We start from the raw sequence: 19792 nt of genomic DNA on the forward strand, positions 1-19792 counted from the left end.
CTCAAATTCCTCCATGGCTCCATCATTCCTCAGCTCAGGAGCAACTGGCGCTGCCCAGGCCAACTGAGAATTTCTCAGTGGTTTCCATGAAAGTCATGTAACCTCCGTGTCTCATTTCCAGTGATGAAACTGATAATAATTGCCAACCCCTCTCAGGGAGTTCATGACAATATATTTATCCTCTTTCATAAGGAATTCTTACATCAGATGGAAGGTGCTGCAAATACACAAACATGACTATTTTTTTTTAATGAGGCATTGCACAAACAACCAATAGCAGCTTGGTTAATATGTATTTCATCACTGTGGGTGATATTTTCCTTCAGAGGAAACAAACTGTATATATACTGATCTGTTCATATGAAAACAGTTAAGTCACAGCCAAAAAGCCAAAAACCCCTGTGCACTTTTATGGTTTGCTGAAAAAAAGAAAAAAAAAAAGGAAGCAAAAAAAAGAGGGAACATGAGACAAGGTATATTTTATATGCAACAGCTCATTAATTTTAAGTGTCGTGGGAACCCTGCCAGTTTTACCCTCTGAGTAATTATCTTTTGTCTTAATTTGTAAGATTCTTGAAAGGGGGAAGAGAGAAATGGGAGAGAGTAAATGTTCACTCTCACAGGAAAAGCTTAAAGCCTGAAAACACAATAAAATGGGAGAGATGTAGATGCAAAATAGTCCTAGTCAAGCTGTCTCTAGTTAAACAGTAGTTGATATCAGTTTCTATAAAAATCAGTATGTGTTTCTTCCAACACCTAGAATATTGTTATATCCAGCTAGATAGGTATAAAAACCTTTCTGCAACAGTAAGTTCTGCAAAATTCATTAACACAGTATGTGAACAAGTATAAAAATGTTAATTTGATCAATTACAAAACACCATCACAAGCTAACTATTTAAGGGGGGTTGGAGGGTGGAAGAATCCCCTGGACTATAATTTTGCTCCCATCTCAGTGAAAATGTAGAATAAAGTTATTTAGACAATAAGTAAGTTATTTAGCACAATACAGGACTAAACTCTGGCCCTAATAGCTAGTAAGACAGTTCAGTGAAAAGATTAAATCACCAGGAAAGACAGAGAAGCCCCCAAAGAAATCTCATTGTTGGAGAGTAACTAACCTACTTCTCAAAGGAAAGTAAACAATAAGACACTCAAAATCAAAAAAAAAACCACATTAAATATTACTGAGACCAAATCTGATTTAACAGTAAAATTATTTTTGATTTTTTGTGTCTTCCTGCAGCTAACTGCGTTCTTCTTCATGTCTGCCAATTCTTCAGTATTTCTGAGGCATTCAAAAAAGCAGAAAAGGTGTAACTTATGCTTTACAAAGCCAAGATACAGGTATGTCCCAGCTACAATCTCCCATCTTGACTCTGACAACATCCAATGCCCTGCTCCCAGTTATGTTTTCCTTCAAGAAAGAGTAATTTCATGATGAAATCAAAGTTTCATCCCTGAAGCAGTAATTTCATTACAAAGCAGAAAGAAAAAAAAAAAAGAAAAAAAAAGCCCAATTCATGAGTGACAAAATTCACATCATTAAATCTTCTTGTCTTGAATTATGATTATTTTATGCTACTTTAAGCAGCTCCATATTTCCAGGACAGCTTTTAGGCAAAGGTAAGAGCACTACTAACAAATAATTAAAAGTGCAAGTAAATTACTAGTGTGCAGACACTTTGAATAGAATAAATGGATATCCTTTTATCCATATCAATCTGAATGCTCATTCTCAAAATGTCATGTCCTCCAAAGCAATTATTATTATTATTAAGCTGAAACAATAAGAGTCCCAGCGTGAAATATTTGTGGGTCTTTTGGTTAGCAGTGATGATCAAATGCAAAGAAACTGAACTACTACATTCAAAACTTGCAAGCACTGGGGGTTTTTAAACCACAATCCACAGCAGCAGAGCAAAACCTTACAGCAGGCATGATCCCCACAGATGCACCACGGTGCTCTCTGCATCAGGGGACTTGGACCCCGGGCACCAATATTCACCCAGGATCCCATACAGGGACTTCGGGGCATCTCATTTGAAATGGTGAAAGAATCCCTATGGCAAACCAATGCAAACTGTGCACACTGTGAGTGTACTAGGTGAAGCTATAATAAAGGCTAAAAAAATTTTTGATCAAGTAAAGCCACAGATGTGCTCAATTACGACAGATTAACTAAGCATTTACTACCAGAATTGACACTGTAGTGAACAATAAACATTTATGGCATTTTTAGCAATTTTCTGAAGTATTCCTACAAATTAATACGCATGCAAATTTTCCATAGCATGCATCTAGCCAGGCATTCAGAAGCCAATTTATATTACATACAACAATCAGGCTTTCACTGCTTAAGCAGCAGAATTCCAGGACTGGGTTCAGCCAACTGCTGACTCCACAGGCAAAGCTTTCTCTATCAAGCCCTCCTGGAGATTATCCCTGCACCAGATACACTTTGTATTTGAGATAATAGGGGAGTCCACTGCAGGGACAGAAGAGTACTGATGTATGAACCCTTTTGCTTTATGTCAGTGTCTGGAAGATAAAAGGCATGGATCTTACATGTACACATATGCCACATGTTGCAGAGCTTGTGCTGCATAAAGCAAGTGATTGCGTATTCATAAAACTATCCAAAACAAAGAAGGAAGATAAGAGTGAAAGGGAGAAGTTCTGTTTTTAGAAGGAGAAAAGGGAGCCTTGCCAATGTTGTGAACCCGAGCCAGCTATTCCAATGCAAACCTCATGTTGTTACATAGATCATGTTTGGGAAGAGATGTAATATTAATCAAGTTTCTGGCATTAAGTATCCGTTACTGTACAAAAACATTCTTGCTCTGGCTTTAATTCAGTTTTAAGTCACTGTGAAAACATTTATGTGGCTCTCAAACTGCCTTAAAGGACCCAGGCAATAATTCTTTCTCCTTCCTGGAGGAACTAAAACAATGATCTACTTCCATAAAACACAAGAGTTTTAATTCTGCCAATTGTTTTCCTCAAGTGTTGGGTATGTTCAAACTTCTATAAACCATTTCCAGAGATGGAAGCTGTCTTCTGGAGCTCTCCCAACACTATCTACCTACTCAGGGTCTGTGGCAAAGGGGTGCTTCAGAAGAAAAGGATGCCACAACAACATCATCTGTAAATGTGTGGTACCACTGTTTCTGCATTTCCCCAGCCCTCACTCAAGGCTATGCAATTTGTCAGTGGACTACAATTTTCCATAGCTGCATGTGCTAACAGAAGTCAGAAGAACCATGGCAGAAAACACTGCATTTCTTCTTGACACTATCAATAACACAGCTCAAACCCCTGTGCACACAGGAATATATTGGGCCACTGAGAGGAGCACTATTGGTATGAGACACCATGCCACTGTTTGCAAAAATTCAATACCAAGTGTCTTGTCTTTGCGCAAATTCATTACTCTCACCTAAGGATTACAACACAAACACCATCAAAAGGGTAACTCGCTAAGCAGCAAGTTGATGCCAGAAGTGTCTATCTGTTATCATGAGTCTCTCATCAGGACAATTTCTTTTTTATTTTTTTTTTGAGCTCCCCGATTTCTCCAGCTCCCCTATTCTTCTGCACAGGTCATACATCCAGCTACTGAAATCCTCAAATCCCCAAATGTGTTGTGCCTGATTTGCATATTTAAATATGTAAATTACTACAAAACGGGTAATTTTCATGTTACATATTTTTGCAGAAAAATTAAATGTGCAAAAATGTTTATTGCAACAATTACTGGTTCCATGGTATTTCAACAAAAGGCTGTAAATCATCAAAATAATTGCCTACCCATTAACTATTGTAGCACTCTGCCTGGAATTTTCTCATTCTGCATTTTAGCTGGATGCAAAAAAAAATATATTTCTTCTAAATGTTACCTCTTCAGGATTAATTCCTCTAAAAAAGATGCACGAGCCTGAGACTCTGTCTTATGTACCCACCCACAAATATCAAACTTAGTTAAAACCAAAGCTACATAAAGAATTGTAACCACAAATCAGAATTGTCTCACAACATACTCAAACAGTAATGTCTGTAAAAGATGTGCCATTTAAGCCCAAGATATACAAACACCGCACTGAACTATATCCTGAAATAAATAAGGAAAAAAAACCCCACCTATCTATGAACTTTTCCTGCACCATCTTTGTTACTACACGTGTAAGGAAATTACTCTGCTAAATCATCCATTGCAAACTGAGAAGTGAAACACTCTTCCGTATTCTGGTAAGTGAGGAAGACAGCACTACAGTGGAGTATGGTTATTTCTAGCGATGCCTACTTACTACACACTGCTGCCAGGTCTGTTTTGAAATGTGAGCCTAAAGAAAAAAGGTGTCCATACAATTTTCTTCCCTGTTCATTTCAGGCAGAAGACATGCAGAATAGCTTTATCTGACCACATTAACAGAACACAACATGGACCAGTAACTGTTTCTGACCTAGTAGGTTTTCTGACACACCGGAGACGGTTTTCTCCATCTAGGGAAACAAAGATTCATTCATAAGAAGCCTAGTTACAAATAATGATGGTTAACTTTGTTCTCCTAAATGTAACTTAGAATTGACTGTCTCAGGTGTTTGAAGACAAACATGACATTCCCAGGTACGCTGGCCCAGCTGTGCACTTCTCTCCACCTTTGAACTGCTGGGCTGTTGTTAGAAATACCTAATCCTGCAATCATCCTCCTTGAAGAAATTGGCCAACCATCATTAGAGGAACTGCAGTCCGCTGCATGCAATTTCAAAGTTGTCTATGCAACTGTATTGGTGTACATGGCTCCTCCTGAGGCCCTTTTACAGTCCACAAGTCCTTTCAAGTAGAGTAAGGCCTATCCCCTTTTGCTCTTGTGATGGGACTGATAACCCAACAACTACTTAACTACATCTTCCAGATCACAATCCCAGCCTAACAAAACACTTGGCACCTGCAAACATTTTTCTTCAGGAGCCTGCGGAGCAAACCTCCCATTGTGCCACAGAATGAAATCAAAGTAAGATTTATTTAGTTGCGAGGAATTCAAAGAACTGGTTTTAAAGGAACAGAGACCTAAGCCTGCCCTCTTACCTACAACTTGGAATTTCCTCCAAGCAGCGGGCAGATGTAATTTAGACTCCGTACCTCCCTGGAAAGACTCGCACTTGCTACATACTGCTTTTCCACACTCCCATGAATGTGGGGGATAAACAGTTTTCCTGTTGAACATTTTACTTCCCTCTTTAACAGTTGCATATATGCGCAGCACATCAAAAGTACTAAGAAAAGATGATGAAAAAGCACAGGTAACAATCTGGTGCTTTAAATATACCTATGTAAGTAGTAAGGTTGGAAGGTGACAAGTCAATTGAGTTAATTACCTCAATTTGTGCAGCAAGCTATGCCACGTGTTTTACATGCTTCTTATGCATACTTAGGCATTTTCAATTGAGTTAGCTACCCAAAAGGTGGCTCAATAGGCTGCATTATAATAAAGTTTGGTGTGCAACCCTAATAATGTTCTATATTGGCATCAGGAGAGGATACTGACAAATGACTTTGTCCAAGAAAGTTGTCTGGCCCCCACTTAGTATAAAGCAATCATCTGACACTATCTAATGACATTAATCAAGCTCTGAACTTCTGTCGTTGTATGTCGTAGCAAACGCTCAGCATTTTCAGGTCCAAAGTGCTTGACTACACACTGTATATTAAAACCAAAAGACTTTAATTCACTAAAAACAGACTCTCACGCTAGATTAAGTTCATTTGCTGCACCCGTCCCTGGTCTGCCTTTGTGTGTGGTCTCATTTAAAACAGACACACATGAACCAGAACCTACTTTATTCACACGAAACAAAAATACTATTGGCTGTCAACCAAAATAACAGACACTGAAAATGGGAATACCCTTGGGTAAGGAAACTTTAATTAAAAAAAAAAGGGGGAAGAAAAAAAGAAATCACAATGATGAAGAAGTAGCAGCTGCCTTCTCTGGGAATTCTTGTTTCATCACCTTTGTCAAAACATCTCACATTGTCTCCTATGTATTTTATAAAGGTCTTTCGCAGATCTGTTAAAGCAGAAGCTTCATTTATGCTCACTCTGATCTATATTGATAAAGATTATGAAGCCATTAGATGGCTCATTAAGTTTGCCTTTACTTACCCCCAATTAAGATTTCAGGTGTCTCTGGTTTTGAGCTAATTTGAAAGTGGCTGCCATCTGGGACATTCTCAAGGAATACTATCAGCTTCTTTTGTAATGATACATCACATTTAAAACTCTAAGGCAGCAGTTCTCATACGTGCCGTCTCATTTTCCATATGTAGAGCTTTGTGCCTGTTATTTTGGAGGGTTTACTTAGAAATCAATCCAAACTGCCATGTTTTGATCCATGGCTTTTAGAGCATTAAAGCTCCTGCTCACAGCTGACAGCTGAAATGCTATTAGGCCTAATGTCTTGCACTTCTCTATAAATTGTTCACAAAAAGAGAGCTTCTGAGTTTTGGGTGTGCAATGAAAGCCAGATTCAGACCTAGTCATGAAAAATAATTCTGGTGTATGTACCAAGGGGGTCCTTACTAGGAAACTCCTTTGTGAAAAGCAGAGATGAGGATCAGTAGAGTGTAGCAATTGGGATCTACTAATCTCCTCTTCAGAGCAGACTAGCACCAAAGAACAACAACAAAACCAAAAAAAGCAGACACAACTCACTACCATCTCTCAGAAAGTGCACTATGGAGAGACCTTCCTCTCAGTCCTCCTACTAAGAGGAGGAGAGCTGAATGGACAGTCACCAAAAGGAAAGATTTTCATGGTAAACTAATACTGAGGAAGGGAACAGAGAGCACAGGATCCATTTTGAAGTTATGTCAGGCAGAGAGGGCACAGAGTTCTTACGACACAAAAGCTCTTGCTGGAGGGAGAACTACATCACACAGGACTTTGGCAGTGGAGCATTATAGCAGGCTCATAAAATTTTTAGCAAGGCTTTCAGGTCTTCTAAAACTGGGCGATGTTGCAATATCATGAGAGAAATACTATGTAATGAATGCAGCTTTTGTTGATTTGCAAATAAATGACTGACTTAAAAAAGCTTCTTCCATAAAGTCTTCCAATCAACAACACAAATTCAGTAACTCAACCTACTGCAGTTGTGGTATCAATATTGTGTGTGACAAATTAAATGCTGCCACGTCACACATTTTAATAACACTTATGAATGCTTAGATTTAACTTTGCTAAATAAAATCATTCTAGATTAAACATTAGTTTCAAGGATGCCAGAGAAAGAGCATGACAGTGTGTGTCTACACATATATGTGTGTGTATGTGTGTGCATAAACCCAGTATCTGTGCACGTGTGTAGATACATAATTCCAGCCCTGTAGTTATAGTCCTGCTACAGATGGAGTTTGGATTGTCAGGAAAGGCAGTTTATAGTAGAAGATGCTACCACTACATCTCACTCCACTTTCCCATTATGGCTTGTATCTTTTTTCACTCAGATCCAGGAGGATGGACAAGGTTTAAGCACATTCAGCTCATAAATTTCTTTTCCAGGCAATGCAGAAGAACAGCACTATTTAGGACTTACCTTGCCCATTTGGTACATGTTTATGCGTTTTTCCTTTCCTGGGGGTTGACTGGCATGATGATGAAGCATTGTTTGTGACTGTTTTTGTGTCCTCTGTCTCCTCCTCCTCCTCTTCTTCATCCTCATCATCCTGAGAGCTTCCAAAATATACCATGTTGCTGGGCAGGGCTGGAGAACCTGATCATTATAAAGAAATGGCTCATTAGCATCATTATAGTCATCTACTGCACTAACCATGTTGATCATAACCTACCTTAGTGTTATGTACAGCAAGGGTAGAGGGGAACTCAAGAGATGTAAGGTCACACTACTGCATGACTAACTGGAGGTTTTCTATTTATTAATTTTTACCAACAGGATATGTATGTGCTTGAAAAGCAGGCCCCCCCTCCGCAGCACATTCTATTCATACTTTAGACAATCAAACAGTCTTGCTAGAAGCCCTAGTTAATAGCTTTATGTATTCAGAAAAGGACTAATGCACACGCTTAATTTCAAATGTGTGCTTAAGTGCCTTACTGAAGTCTTAACGCACAAGCTAGAAGCTTACAGCTTTTCCAAGCAGAAGTAAAAAGAGCATTTACAAAGCAATCTGCACCCTGGTAATATTTTAGGTTATTATTACAATAAAATATTAGGATTTAAACTTCATAATGCTCTGCAGACCTGTACAGTATTGTACACAATGCTTTGCAGTATTCTAGTTTAGTTTTAAACTAAGAGAAAAGCCCAGATACTGAGATTAATTTGCCTAGCATGTCCCTGGCAAAGGAGAGAAAAGAGCAAAGGTCTCCCGATTCCCTGTATGCTCCTCTTGAGAATGCTGCTTCTCATCTCTCGTTTACTTCCCATGATGCTCCCCCGAACCTGCCTTGTTTGTGTAAGGGTAAGATAGAACACGTATTTCAGTGAGAGAAGGGTGAGGATTCACAAGCTTAACAACAATACATGGTTGCAATTTAAATGTAACTCTTGCACAGAATTCCTTTAATATGTGTCATGCAGCAGTGTATGGGTTTCCCTGCACTGCATCAGGACACACAACATGACTGTAGCAATCTAATAACTTATACTTAAATGTACGCATACTGCTGACAACTAATGTATACTTCCCCTTATGCTCGACACTAGTTTCTACTTCTAGATAAGTCTTCTATCTATCCCCTGGCGGGACAGGTGCCCTAGGAGCCTTCTAATTATTCATAAGAAAACTTTTTTTGCTGCAGAAAGGTTAAAAATAGAAAGTCAACGGAACTGAAGAATGGGGACTCATCGCTTCAATTATTTTCCTGTAGCTAAATAAGACAAAGGACAAAGAGAGCTGGGCTGCAGACCAACAACACAAGGTAGTGGCTATTTGGCTGATGCTTCCTTGGGAAACACTTCCAGCTTCAAGCTCTCCAAAACAGCACAACTGTGTGTTTGTTTGGTTCTGAGTTGTCGGTGTTGCCATTGCCAACAACTAAACTAAAGCTTATTTTTGGGTTGTGTATTTTCTGCTCCCACCGAGTTTGCACAAAACACCCTGGGCTACAAAAATTACATTTTAATGAATAGATACCTAAATATGGCACAAAACCTGGGATAAGCTGTTTCTGCAATGAACCATGTTTTCCTAAGCTTACTGATTTTGGATGGGATGGCGCGAGTTTTCTTCACAGTAGTTTGCATCAGGGCGATGTTTTGGATGTGACCAAACCAGTGCTGATAACACATGGATGTTTTAGCTATTGCTAAGCAGTGCTTGCATAACATCAAGGCTTTTTTTTTCCTGCTCCTCAAACTGCCCTGCCAGTGAGTAGTGTACACAACAGGGTGCACAATAAGCCAGGAGGTGACACAGCCAAGACAGCTGATCCCAACAGACCCAAGGGATATCCCAGATCACATGACATTGTGCTCAGCAGTAACAGCTGGGGGAAGAGGAGCAAGGAGGAGCTTTCAGAGTTAGAGCACTTCTCTTCCTAAGTAAACATTATGTGTGATGAAGCCCTACTTTCCTGGAGATGGCTGGACACCTGCCTGCTGTTGGGAAGTGGTGAATGAATTGCTTCTTTTGCTTTACTTGTGCACGCAGCTCTTTCATTACCTATTAAACTGCCTTTATCTCGACCCAAGAGTTTTCTTACTTTTACCCTTCCAATTCTCTCTGCCACCCCACTGGGAGGGAGCAAGAGCGCAGCTGTGTGGTTCTTAGCCCCCACATGTAAAGAACTTTGCTCCTGGTCTCTGCAATGGCTCCTTTGGGACTGCAGCTGCCTTGGGGAGGAGCAGAGAGAAACTCTCCACTGGCACACCACACTGTGCATCAGTGGTAGCCCTGGGACAGCTAGGGGAAACACTGCAGCAGCACCTCGGACATGACAATTCTTCCCCCCAAAACAACATCCATATTAACCCATCCAGTCTATACATAATTGTATGGACACAGATGGTTATCCTAGGGGAAAGCCTTTTGCATGCCACAACTTCCATAATCATATAGACTAATGATCAAATTAAGACTGCTGACACGTTCCACGGCAAGGGAGGTGTTGCAATTTACAGAAAACAAAAACCTTCACATTGTTTTATGCAAGCCCAGAACTTTTTGGCACACTCTAAGCAATCAACCATAGTAAGTAAGAGGTGCTGAGAGGCACATTAATTCTTCTGCATGGAGGGGAGCTTTAATTCTCAAGAGCATCTACCTAGAAGATTCCAAAAGAGTTACTCTAGGCCAGCACTGCCTGAAAAATAGTCTTTTTAATTCCATCTAGGTACCCAAGCATGTGGTATGGATTCAGAAGTTATTAGTTCTGCAAGTCTTTACTGTGCATCAGTTCTAATCAGGATTTGAAGTCTGGCACCGTCAGTGCATTAATGCATTGACAAATGATGGCAGTGAAAGAAACTTACTGTTAGGAACCCTCAAAATTAGATTCAAACAGACTGAAATCTCTCTATTGTAATTAGAGAAACAGTCAGAAATTTTATCCTTCTGAGACATTAAAATAGAAGACCAGATATAGCGTCTATTCTCTAAGCTTCATCTTCCCCAGAGCTCCACATCCCTAAGCTTTATTGTCAGCTGCTTTCAACAGCAACCAGCAAAAAAAAATATCATCTGTGAGGCAAATGTTATTACAATTTCCACACACACACACTTTTTTTAAAGAAAAAAACAGAATAAAGAACTGTGTCATTCTGCTTAGAAAGGAGGGAGGGTCTAGCCCAAGCAGATACAAACTTCACCTAATTCCTGGTATTCAAGCGTGGCAATCTCAGTGTATAAATCTTGAGTCAAAATGACATTTTTTCATTCTTTCCAATTGAGAATTATGAACAGCAATGGTTAAACTGCATTCCTGGGACAGCTGGGACTGCTTGGGAAGTACATTTCCAGAGAAATTAGAGTAGCAATGTCCAATAACACGAGAGCCCTGCTAGCCCTCACTTCACTGATCGAAGTGCCCTGCAATATGAGACCTTGGAGAAAAGCCGGCATTCAGTCTGGGTTGCCTTCTCCTCTCCTCCCCTCCCCCAGCTTTCCCTACGTATTTATTAAAGTTGATTTGCAAAACAGAAAGAAAGGAAAAAAAAGCTGTACTCGCGCATTTTTGTTCTATTTAAGCATTGTTATGGATGGAAGACACTGAAAGAAATCTAGAAGCTTGGCATTTTCTTGCTTTCTTTCAGTTCTGGAATAGCCTCACATTCTGAGAACTTTTTCACACCTATGGGCTCAACTGGTTAAAACCACTTTAACTCTATGTAGCTAAACATGTCCAAAAGGCTGATAAAGCCTTTAAAAAACTGAAACAGGCTGCTCAAGCTTATGACACCACAAATTCCCTTTAGAAGCAAAATCTTGGAGCAGATTCTCCTAGAAGGCATGCTAAGGCACATGAAAATCAACAAGGTGCTTGGTGACAGCCAGCATGGCTTCACTAAGGGGAAATCCTGCCTGACCAATTTGGTGGCCTTCTATGATGGGGCTACGGAACTGACGGACAGAGTAAGAGCAGTTTATGTCATCTGCCTGGACTTGTGTAAAGCACTGTCCCACACGACGTCCTTGTCTCTAAATTGGAGCGACATCAATTTGATGGATGGACCACTCAGTGGATAAAGAACTGGCTGGATGGCCACACAGAAAGAGTTGTGGTCAATGGCTCAACATCCAGCTGGAGACCAGTAACGAGTGGTGTCCCTCAGGGATTGGTGTTGGGACCGGTCTTGTTTAACATCTTCGTCACTGACATGGACAGTGGGATTGAGTGTGCCCTCAGCCAGTTTGCCGATAACACCAAGCTGTGTGGTTCTGTTGATACCCTGGAGGGAAGGAATGCCATCCAGAGGGACCTTGACAAGCTTGTGAGGTGGGGTGATGCCAACCTTATGAAGTTTAACCATGCCAAATGCAAGGTCCTACACCTGGGTCACAGTATCACAGTATGCTAGAGATTGGAAGGGACCTCAAAAGATCATCTAGTCCAATCCCCCTGCCGGAGCAGGAACACCTAGATAATGTTACACAGGAATGTGTCCAGCGGGTTTTGAATGTCTCCAGGGAAGGAGACTCCACAGCCTCCCTGGGCAGCCTGTTCCAGTGTTCTGTCACCCTCACTGAGAAGAAGTTCCTTCTCAAGTTTAAGTGGAACCTCTTGTGTTCCAGTTTGTACCCATTACCCCTTGTCCTATCATTGTTTGCCACTGAGTAGAGCCTGGCTCCATCCTCGTGACACTCCCCCTTTATATATTTATATACACTAATAAGGTCACCCCTCAGTCTCCTCTTCTCCAAACTATAGAGACCCAGCTCCCTCAGTTTTTCCTCATAAGGGAGATGCTCCACTCCCTTAATCATCTTAGTTGCCCTGCGCTGGACTCTCTCCAGCAGCTCCCTGTCCTTCTTGAACTGAGGGGCCCAGAACTGGACACAGTATTCCAGATGCGGTCTCACCAGGGCAGAGTAGAGGGGAAGGAGGACCTCTCTCGACCTACTAACCACCCCCCTTCTAATACACCCCAGGATGCCATTGGCCTTCTTGGCCACAAGGGCACAGTGTTGGCTCATGGTCATCCTGTCGTCCACTAGGACCCCCAGGTCCCTCTCCCCTACACTGCCCTCTTAACAGGTTGTTCCCCAACTATACTGGAACCTGGGGTTGTTCCTGCCCAGATGCAGGACTCTACACTTTCCCTTGTTATATTTCATCAATTTATTCCCTGCCCAACTCTCCAGCCTGTCCAGGTCTCGCTGGATGGCAGCACAGCCTTCTGGCGTGTCAGCCACTCCTCCCAGCTTAGTGCCATCAGCAAACTTGCTGATAGTACACTCAATTCCCTCATCTAAATCATTGATGAATATATTAAATAATACCGGTCCCAGTACTGACCCTTGAGGCACTCCACTAGTTACAGGCCTCCAACTAGACTCTGCCCCATAGACTACAACTCTCTGGCTTCTCTCCTTCAGCCAGTTCACAGTCCACCTCACTACCTGATCATCCAGACCACACTTCTTCAATTTAGCTGTGAGGATGCTGTGGGAGACTGTGTCAAATGCTTTGCTGAAGTCAAGGTAGACCACATCCACCGCTCTGCCATCATCCATCCACCGTGTTATTTCCTCATAAAAGGCTAAGAGATTGGTCAAACATGATTTCCCCTTGGTGAAGCCATGTTGACTGCCCCTCATAACCCTCTTATCCTTGATATGCCTTAAGATGGCACCAAGGATAAGGTGTTCCATCACTTTCCCAGGGATGGAGGTGAGGCTGACTGGTCTATAGTTACCCGGATCCTCCTTCTTGCCCTTTTTGAAGACTGGAGTGACATTTGCTTTCCTCCAGTCCTCAGGCACCTCTCCCGTTTCCCAAGACTTGGTAAAGATGATGGAGAGTGGTCTAGCAATGACTTCCGCCAGTTCCCTCAGCACCTGCGGGTGCATCCCATGTGGACCCATGGATTTATGGATGTCCAGATTGCTCAACCGGTCTCTAACCCATTCCTCATCGACTAAGGCAAACCGCTCCGTTGACCTGACTTCATCTAAGGTCTCAGGGGTACAGGGCTCTTCAGGACTGCCTGCAGCAGAGTAGACAGAGACAAAGAAGGCATTCAGTAACTCTGCCATCTCTGTATCTTCTGTCACCAGGGCATCCATCCCGTTCATCAGTGGGCCTACATTGCCTCTGGTGTTACTTTTATCTGCCATGTATTTGAAAAAGCTCTTTTTGCTGTCCTTGACCCTTCTCGCCAGGTTTAATTCTAAGGAGGTCTTAGTCCTCCTAGCTGCCTTCCTACATCCTCTAGCAGCAGCCTTATATTCCTCCCAAGTGGCCAGCACCTCCTTCCATGACCTGTAAACTCTCCTCTTCCACTTGAGCATACCCAGCAATTCCCTATTTAGCCACGCAGGTCTCCTGGCCCTCTTCCTTGACTTCCTACGTGTCGGGATGCTCTGATCTTGAGCTCGGAAAAAGCAATCCTTGAATGCCAACCAACTATCTTGGGCCCCTTTACCTTCAAACAGCCTTGCCCATGGGATTTCCCCTAGCAATTGCTTGAAAAGGCCAAAGTTTGCCCTGCTAAAGTCCAGGGTTGCAATTCTACTTGCTATTCTACTAGTCTTACTACCACACAAGATCCTGAACTCCACCATCTCGTGGTCGCTGCAACCAAGGCAGCCCTCAACCCTTACTGCTTCGACCAGATCCTCCTTGTTAGTGTGGATGAGATCCAGCAGCTCTCCTCTCCTGGTTGGCTCATCCACCATTTGCAGGAGGAAGTTATCATCCATACACTGGAGGAACCTCCTGGACTGTGGCTGGGTTGCTGAGTGGTCCTTCCAGCAAACATCAGGGAAGTTAAAATCCCCCACGACGACCACGGCCTGTGACTGTGAGGCCTCAGCTGCCTGTAGAAGGCCTCGTCAACTTCCTCACCCTGATCTGGTGGTCTGTAACAGACACCCACAACAGTATCTCCCTGCCAGCCTGCTCCTTAATTCTCATCCACAGACTCTCGACTCGCTTGTCATCTGTCCCTGGACAGAACTCGGTGCACTGTAGTTGCTCTCGTACATAAAGAGCAACCCCACCACCCTTCCTGTGGGGTTGACAGGCTGGCCTGTCTTTCCTGAAAAGGACATAGCCCTCCATGACTATATTCCAGTCATGTGAGCTGTCCCACCACGTCTCTCTAATTGCCACCAGATCATAATCTCCTGACTTAACACAGGTTTCCAACTCCTCCTGCTTATTTCCCATGCTGCGCGCATTGGTGTACAAACATTACAGGGAGCGAGCTGAGCACACCGATTTCCCCCTAGGATTATAGGAGGCCTCCCAGTCTTCATCAGTTCTGGAGTGCTGCCCCACTGGGGCAAGCCCAGCTACAGGGTCAGAGCAATCCCAGGCACAGCTACAGGTTGGGCAGAGAAGAGATTCAGAGCAGCCCTGCGGAGAAGGACTTGGAGGCGTTGGCTGATGAGAAAATGAACATGAGCCAGCTTCAGTGTGTGCTCGAAGCCCAGAAAGCCAGCCGTATTCTGGGCTGCATCAAAAGGAGCGTGACCAGCAGGTCAAAGGAGGTGATCCTGCCCCTCTACTCTGCTTTTGTGAGACCTCACTTGGAGTATTGTGTGCATCTCTGGTGTCCTCAACATAAAAAGGACATGGAACTGTTGGAACAAGTCCAGAGAAGGGCCACGAGGATGATCAGGGGACTGGAGCACCTCCTGTATGAAGACAGGCTGAGGAAGTTGGGGCTGCTCAGCCTGGAGAAGAGAAGGCTGCGTGGAGACCTCATAGCAGCCTTCCAGTATCTGAAGGGGGCCTATAGGGATGCTGGAGAGGGACTCTTCATTAGAGACTGTAGTGATAGGACAAAGGGTAACGGGTTAAAACTTAAACAGGGGAAGTTTAGATTGGATATAAGAAGGAAATTCTTTCCTGTTAGGGTGGTGAGGCACTGGAATGGGCTGCCCAGGGAGGTTGTGAATGCTCCATCCCTGGCAGTGTTCAAGACGAGGTTGGACGAGGCCTTGGGTGATATGATTTAGTGCAAGGTGTCCCTGCCCACGGCAGGGGGGTTGGAACTAGATATCTTAAGGTCCTTTCCAACCCTAACTATTCTATGATTCTATGAAGGAGAGACAAGCCTGGAAGTACACTGTGATTTCATTCAAGCTAAAAAAAATTACAATTACATTGATTAGGCAACACCTAACATGCATTAAGTGTGAGCAACTGACATGCAGTGGTGGTTTACACCCACCAAAAAACTAAGAGAATCCCCCAAAACTCTTCTTAAGGGAATAAAACTGAGACTTCTCATGACTGAAGAACTAATAAAGTTTGTACAAGTGAAGATGCATCATTATGAGTAGAAGCTAGGTGAACATCCCCTTTATTATAATAAAGATTTCTGCCCCACCTTACAGTGGATCCCATTTGTTACTCAAAGCTGCTGATTCATATAAACAATACTAAGCAGCATTACTATAGCCACAAATGTCTAAGACTACTGGAGATGCAGAGAAGAATGTGTGCTCAAGAGCTGCTTTGTTTTTTCCCGCTGTTATCACTTGGTCTAACAAAATATATTGCCCTTGCTGGGGATGCACAATAAGTCAGGAGGGGACACAGAGGTACAGCTGACTCCAACTGTCCCAAGGGATATTTCATACCATACGATGTCATGCTCAGCATATGAAACTGGTGGAAAAGGGAGGAAGCAAGAACATTTTGAGTGATGGTGTTTGCCTACCCAAGTAACTGTTAGGTATGATGGAGACCTGCTTTCCCGGAGATGGCTGAACACCTGCCAGTCAATGGGAAGTGGTGAATGAATTCTCTGGTTTGCTCTGCTTGCACATGCAGCTTCTGCTTTACCTATTAAACTGTCTTTATCTCAACCCACGAGTTTTCACACTTTATTCTTCCAGTTCTCTTCCTCATCCCACTGGGGGAGGGGGGTGAGTGAACAGCTGTGTGGTGCTTTGTTGCTGGTTAGGGTTAAACCATGACACATGTATAACAGATACTTATCATGGAAATGATGGATTATAGCAAGATGACAAAACCCCTCCAAAATGTTATGAGAATAAGCAAAACTGCAGGTTCACCAGATGCATACATACACACACATTTACAGAACAAAGTTGTAGATGCTTGCTTGATTTTTTTTTTAATGTACAATATACTATTCTGCACATTTTTGTCTTTGCCTGGACACACTGAGCAACAGAAACCCATGAGGCAACTATTCCAGTTCATTGTTGCACATATTTTACCAGCCAGACAACAAGAGTAAAGATGTGCAATCATCCTACCTCTTCCTCTCGCAACAAGAGCAACATTAGAATTTAACTGGTAACCAACAGCAAAAGAGAAGAACTGCAGTGCTTCAGATAGAGGGCAACATCTGTGCCTGGGAGGTGGTGCATACAAAGTCTCAGCACTCTAGGTATGCAATTGCCCCCTTCCTCACTTTCCGTCCTCAAGAAAACAGCAGAAAAATCTGTGAGAAGAGTTACAAGAGTTTGTGGCTGGATTGAATTTTACAAATCTCCTTTTGTGCCAGGAGCCCCCAAGTTGTGCAGGCAGCTGCTGCCGTGGGCACTGCCACGGGTTAAGGAGGGAAGCAGTCTCAAGCACCTGGGCAAAGGGTGCGAGCAGCCCTCCACATTAAGAAACCCACCCTGCGCCCCATCAGCAGGTGCCTGAAAAATCTGCTCACTCAGCAAATCTGATGGTAATCCAGAAAATAAATTTGCCTTCCCACCACTTAAAGACATTTCATACAAGGAACCATCCAGGCTGTCTGTGGCTGTGTGCACATTTTTCTTGGCATCCAAAATGGTTTACAGAGCATCTACCTCCATCTGGCCTTTTGTTCTTACTTCTGTGCCACCACCTCGACTGTGGCAGTATAATTTTTTTGTGGGGCCATGTGGTGAATCAAATCAGGGGACTGACTCAGATTAAAATCCCAGACTAAGGAAATTAAAGTCCATTAATAAATGCTGTAGCTGTAATGTAATGTTACAAGGTCTCAAGTAAAGATTTGGAAAATTTCTATGCACACTTTTTCTTATTGAATGTGTGGCTTAATATATCACTTTATGTTATTAAACAAAACATGAAACACGGTATGTTTCCAATCTCATGTAGAAGCTGCACATTTTACATTCTGTCCTGACAATGTCTAGGCACACACTTCCTAAATGCCCTTCCTTCCCAACTCAAGACAGCTGTTTTGTTTTGCATCAGTATTTGCAGAAAAGGATGTGCCATCACCAGAGAACTGGATAAGGCATTTGCAACATGATGGGAAGGAAGGAGAAGCTATGGCAGAAGTAGTAAGCTGAAAGAAAGGGCATGCAGGAGCAGCAGGGAAGAAGGGAAAGACTCAGATAAACTGGGGCTGGAAAAAGAGGCGAGTGGCAAGAGGTAAGTTAGCAGATGGACACAAGCTGCAGGAGCTATAGAAGGAATATACTGAAGGAATTACTGACATTACATGGTAACAAACTCAGTAAAGCAGGAAGGATACCCTGTACTGATCAGCTTTAACAGCAGTATGTGTCTGATAGTGCTGCTGACCTGCTTGATTGACCATGCCCTGATCTGAACATGTGCCACTCACCTTTTCCTGCTTAAAACTCACTGTTAACTCACAGTCAAGAGGAAAAAAGGTATGGCCAAGGCCAGGCAACAACCCAAAGGGAACTTCCCAGCCCCCTCCACATCCTCCAAATCACTGTGGAAAGCCCAAATTCCCAAAACTGGCCCTCATCATGCGATTTTGAAAGCCTAACAAATTGCCATGGCTGCCTAAAGGACTGCAAGCCAGGCAGAAAGCTCAGGTAACTAACAGAACCCCAGGTACCTTCTCCTCACCAGTGGCAGAGCAGGAGTTACTGCTTCTGGGGTCAGATACACTGTGCATGGCAATTTTTGAGAAAATCATTAATGTAATTGTCTTTTTTTAATTCACTCATCATGGCTACAATAAGCTATGAAATATTATAAGATGGGAGGATACTCAGCTCTTTTAAAAATGAGGTTTGAAGTACATTTGGCAACTGTTTCCATCAGTATCTGCAGTTTCATTATTGAAATTCTCTCGAGTATTTTTGCCTTCTCTCCTATTGTGAGAGCAACACAAAAGAAAACCTAACTATATAGGAAAAACAATTACCACAACTACACACAAGTGTTGCCTAATGCATATGAAAGGATGACAAATGTATTTTATGTCCTCTGTATAATAATTTGATGCTTATACAACAATAAGTACAACGTAAAGTATGGGTTTTTAAGCCACAGTGCTGCTTTTTGCAGTCTTCTCAGAAAGATCATACCCTTTGCATGCAAAATCCAGGCTTGCTACTAACGGAAGAACTGATGCTTACACAACCTGTACATACAGATGCGTTGACCTCAACAGCAAGTGCCTGATTAATAGAATAAGCTATACTCTTATTCAGCTATTTTATTTGATTAATGAGGTTATTAAATTTTATTTGACAAATGTGTAGTTTTCCCTCCTAAATTACAGTATGTTTTGTTTCTCATTAAATTACATTAACTTTTGTCTTGGCCTAGCTAAACATATTTAAAAACCTTTGAATTTAGATCTGAAGAGTGGAATCAGAAGTATGGAAAGTGCATGCGCTTTGCCAAGAGCACTATTTCATTACTCTTCAGAATTAGCTGGCAGTGTTTCTGCAATATTTACTGAAGTACAAACCAAATGTTTTCATCTGGACAGGATTCAAACCCTGGTATGTTACAACCACAACAAAAATCATCTCAATCCAAGAGCCTTCTCTGTAATTTGGGCTGTGGTTTCTACAAAATTGGAGGATTCTTCCCCATAAATTATTTACACCAATTCCCCCTCTAGTTCCTCTCTGTTTTTTTTTTTTTCCTGCTAACAATTAAACATAACCCAGATGTGCTTTGGAAAAACCTTAATACAATTTAAGACATCAGAATGATTTAAGCACAAGGCAGGTCAAGGTATGTGGTACTTAAGCCTGCCCTAATAAACTTGCAGCATGCCAAGACCTACAATGAGCTGCATCCAGAGGTTTGGCAACTTCTCTGACACACGGCCCCATTTTGGGGCTGTATGCAGGTGGAAAAACCTTGCTTCCCCAGATGCTCCCAACATACTGGCATCTCAGTATTTATAAT

The 19792-nt window shown here is 42.4% G+C and overlaps 1 protein-coding gene across 4 annotated transcripts in view; it reads right to left on the reverse strand.

The window, feature by feature from the left end:
• The window catches only part of JARID2 (jumonji and AT-rich interaction domain containing 2), a 224979-nt gene that overhangs the window by 39649 nt on the left and 165538 nt on the right, over nucleotides 1-19792 (reverse strand). For all 4 annotated transcript variants that reach the window (XM_062617973.1, XM_062617975.1, XM_062617974.1 and 1 more), the window contains one exon: nucleotides 7599-7775. In XM_062617973.1, the coding sequence (XP_062473957.1) occupies nucleotides 7599-7775 (177 nt within the window). The remainder of the gene's footprint in view (nucleotides 1-7598; nucleotides 7776-19792) is intronic.

This window comes from Pezoporus occidentalis, unplaced genomic scaffold (genome assembly GCF_034315485.1).
Source record: "Pezoporus occidentalis ecotype Australia unplaced genomic scaffold, CSIRO_AGI_Poc_V1 ctg2, whole genome shotgun sequence".
Taxonomy (NCBI): Eukaryota; Metazoa; Chordata; class Aves; order Psittaciformes; family Psittacidae; genus Pezoporus; species Pezoporus occidentalis.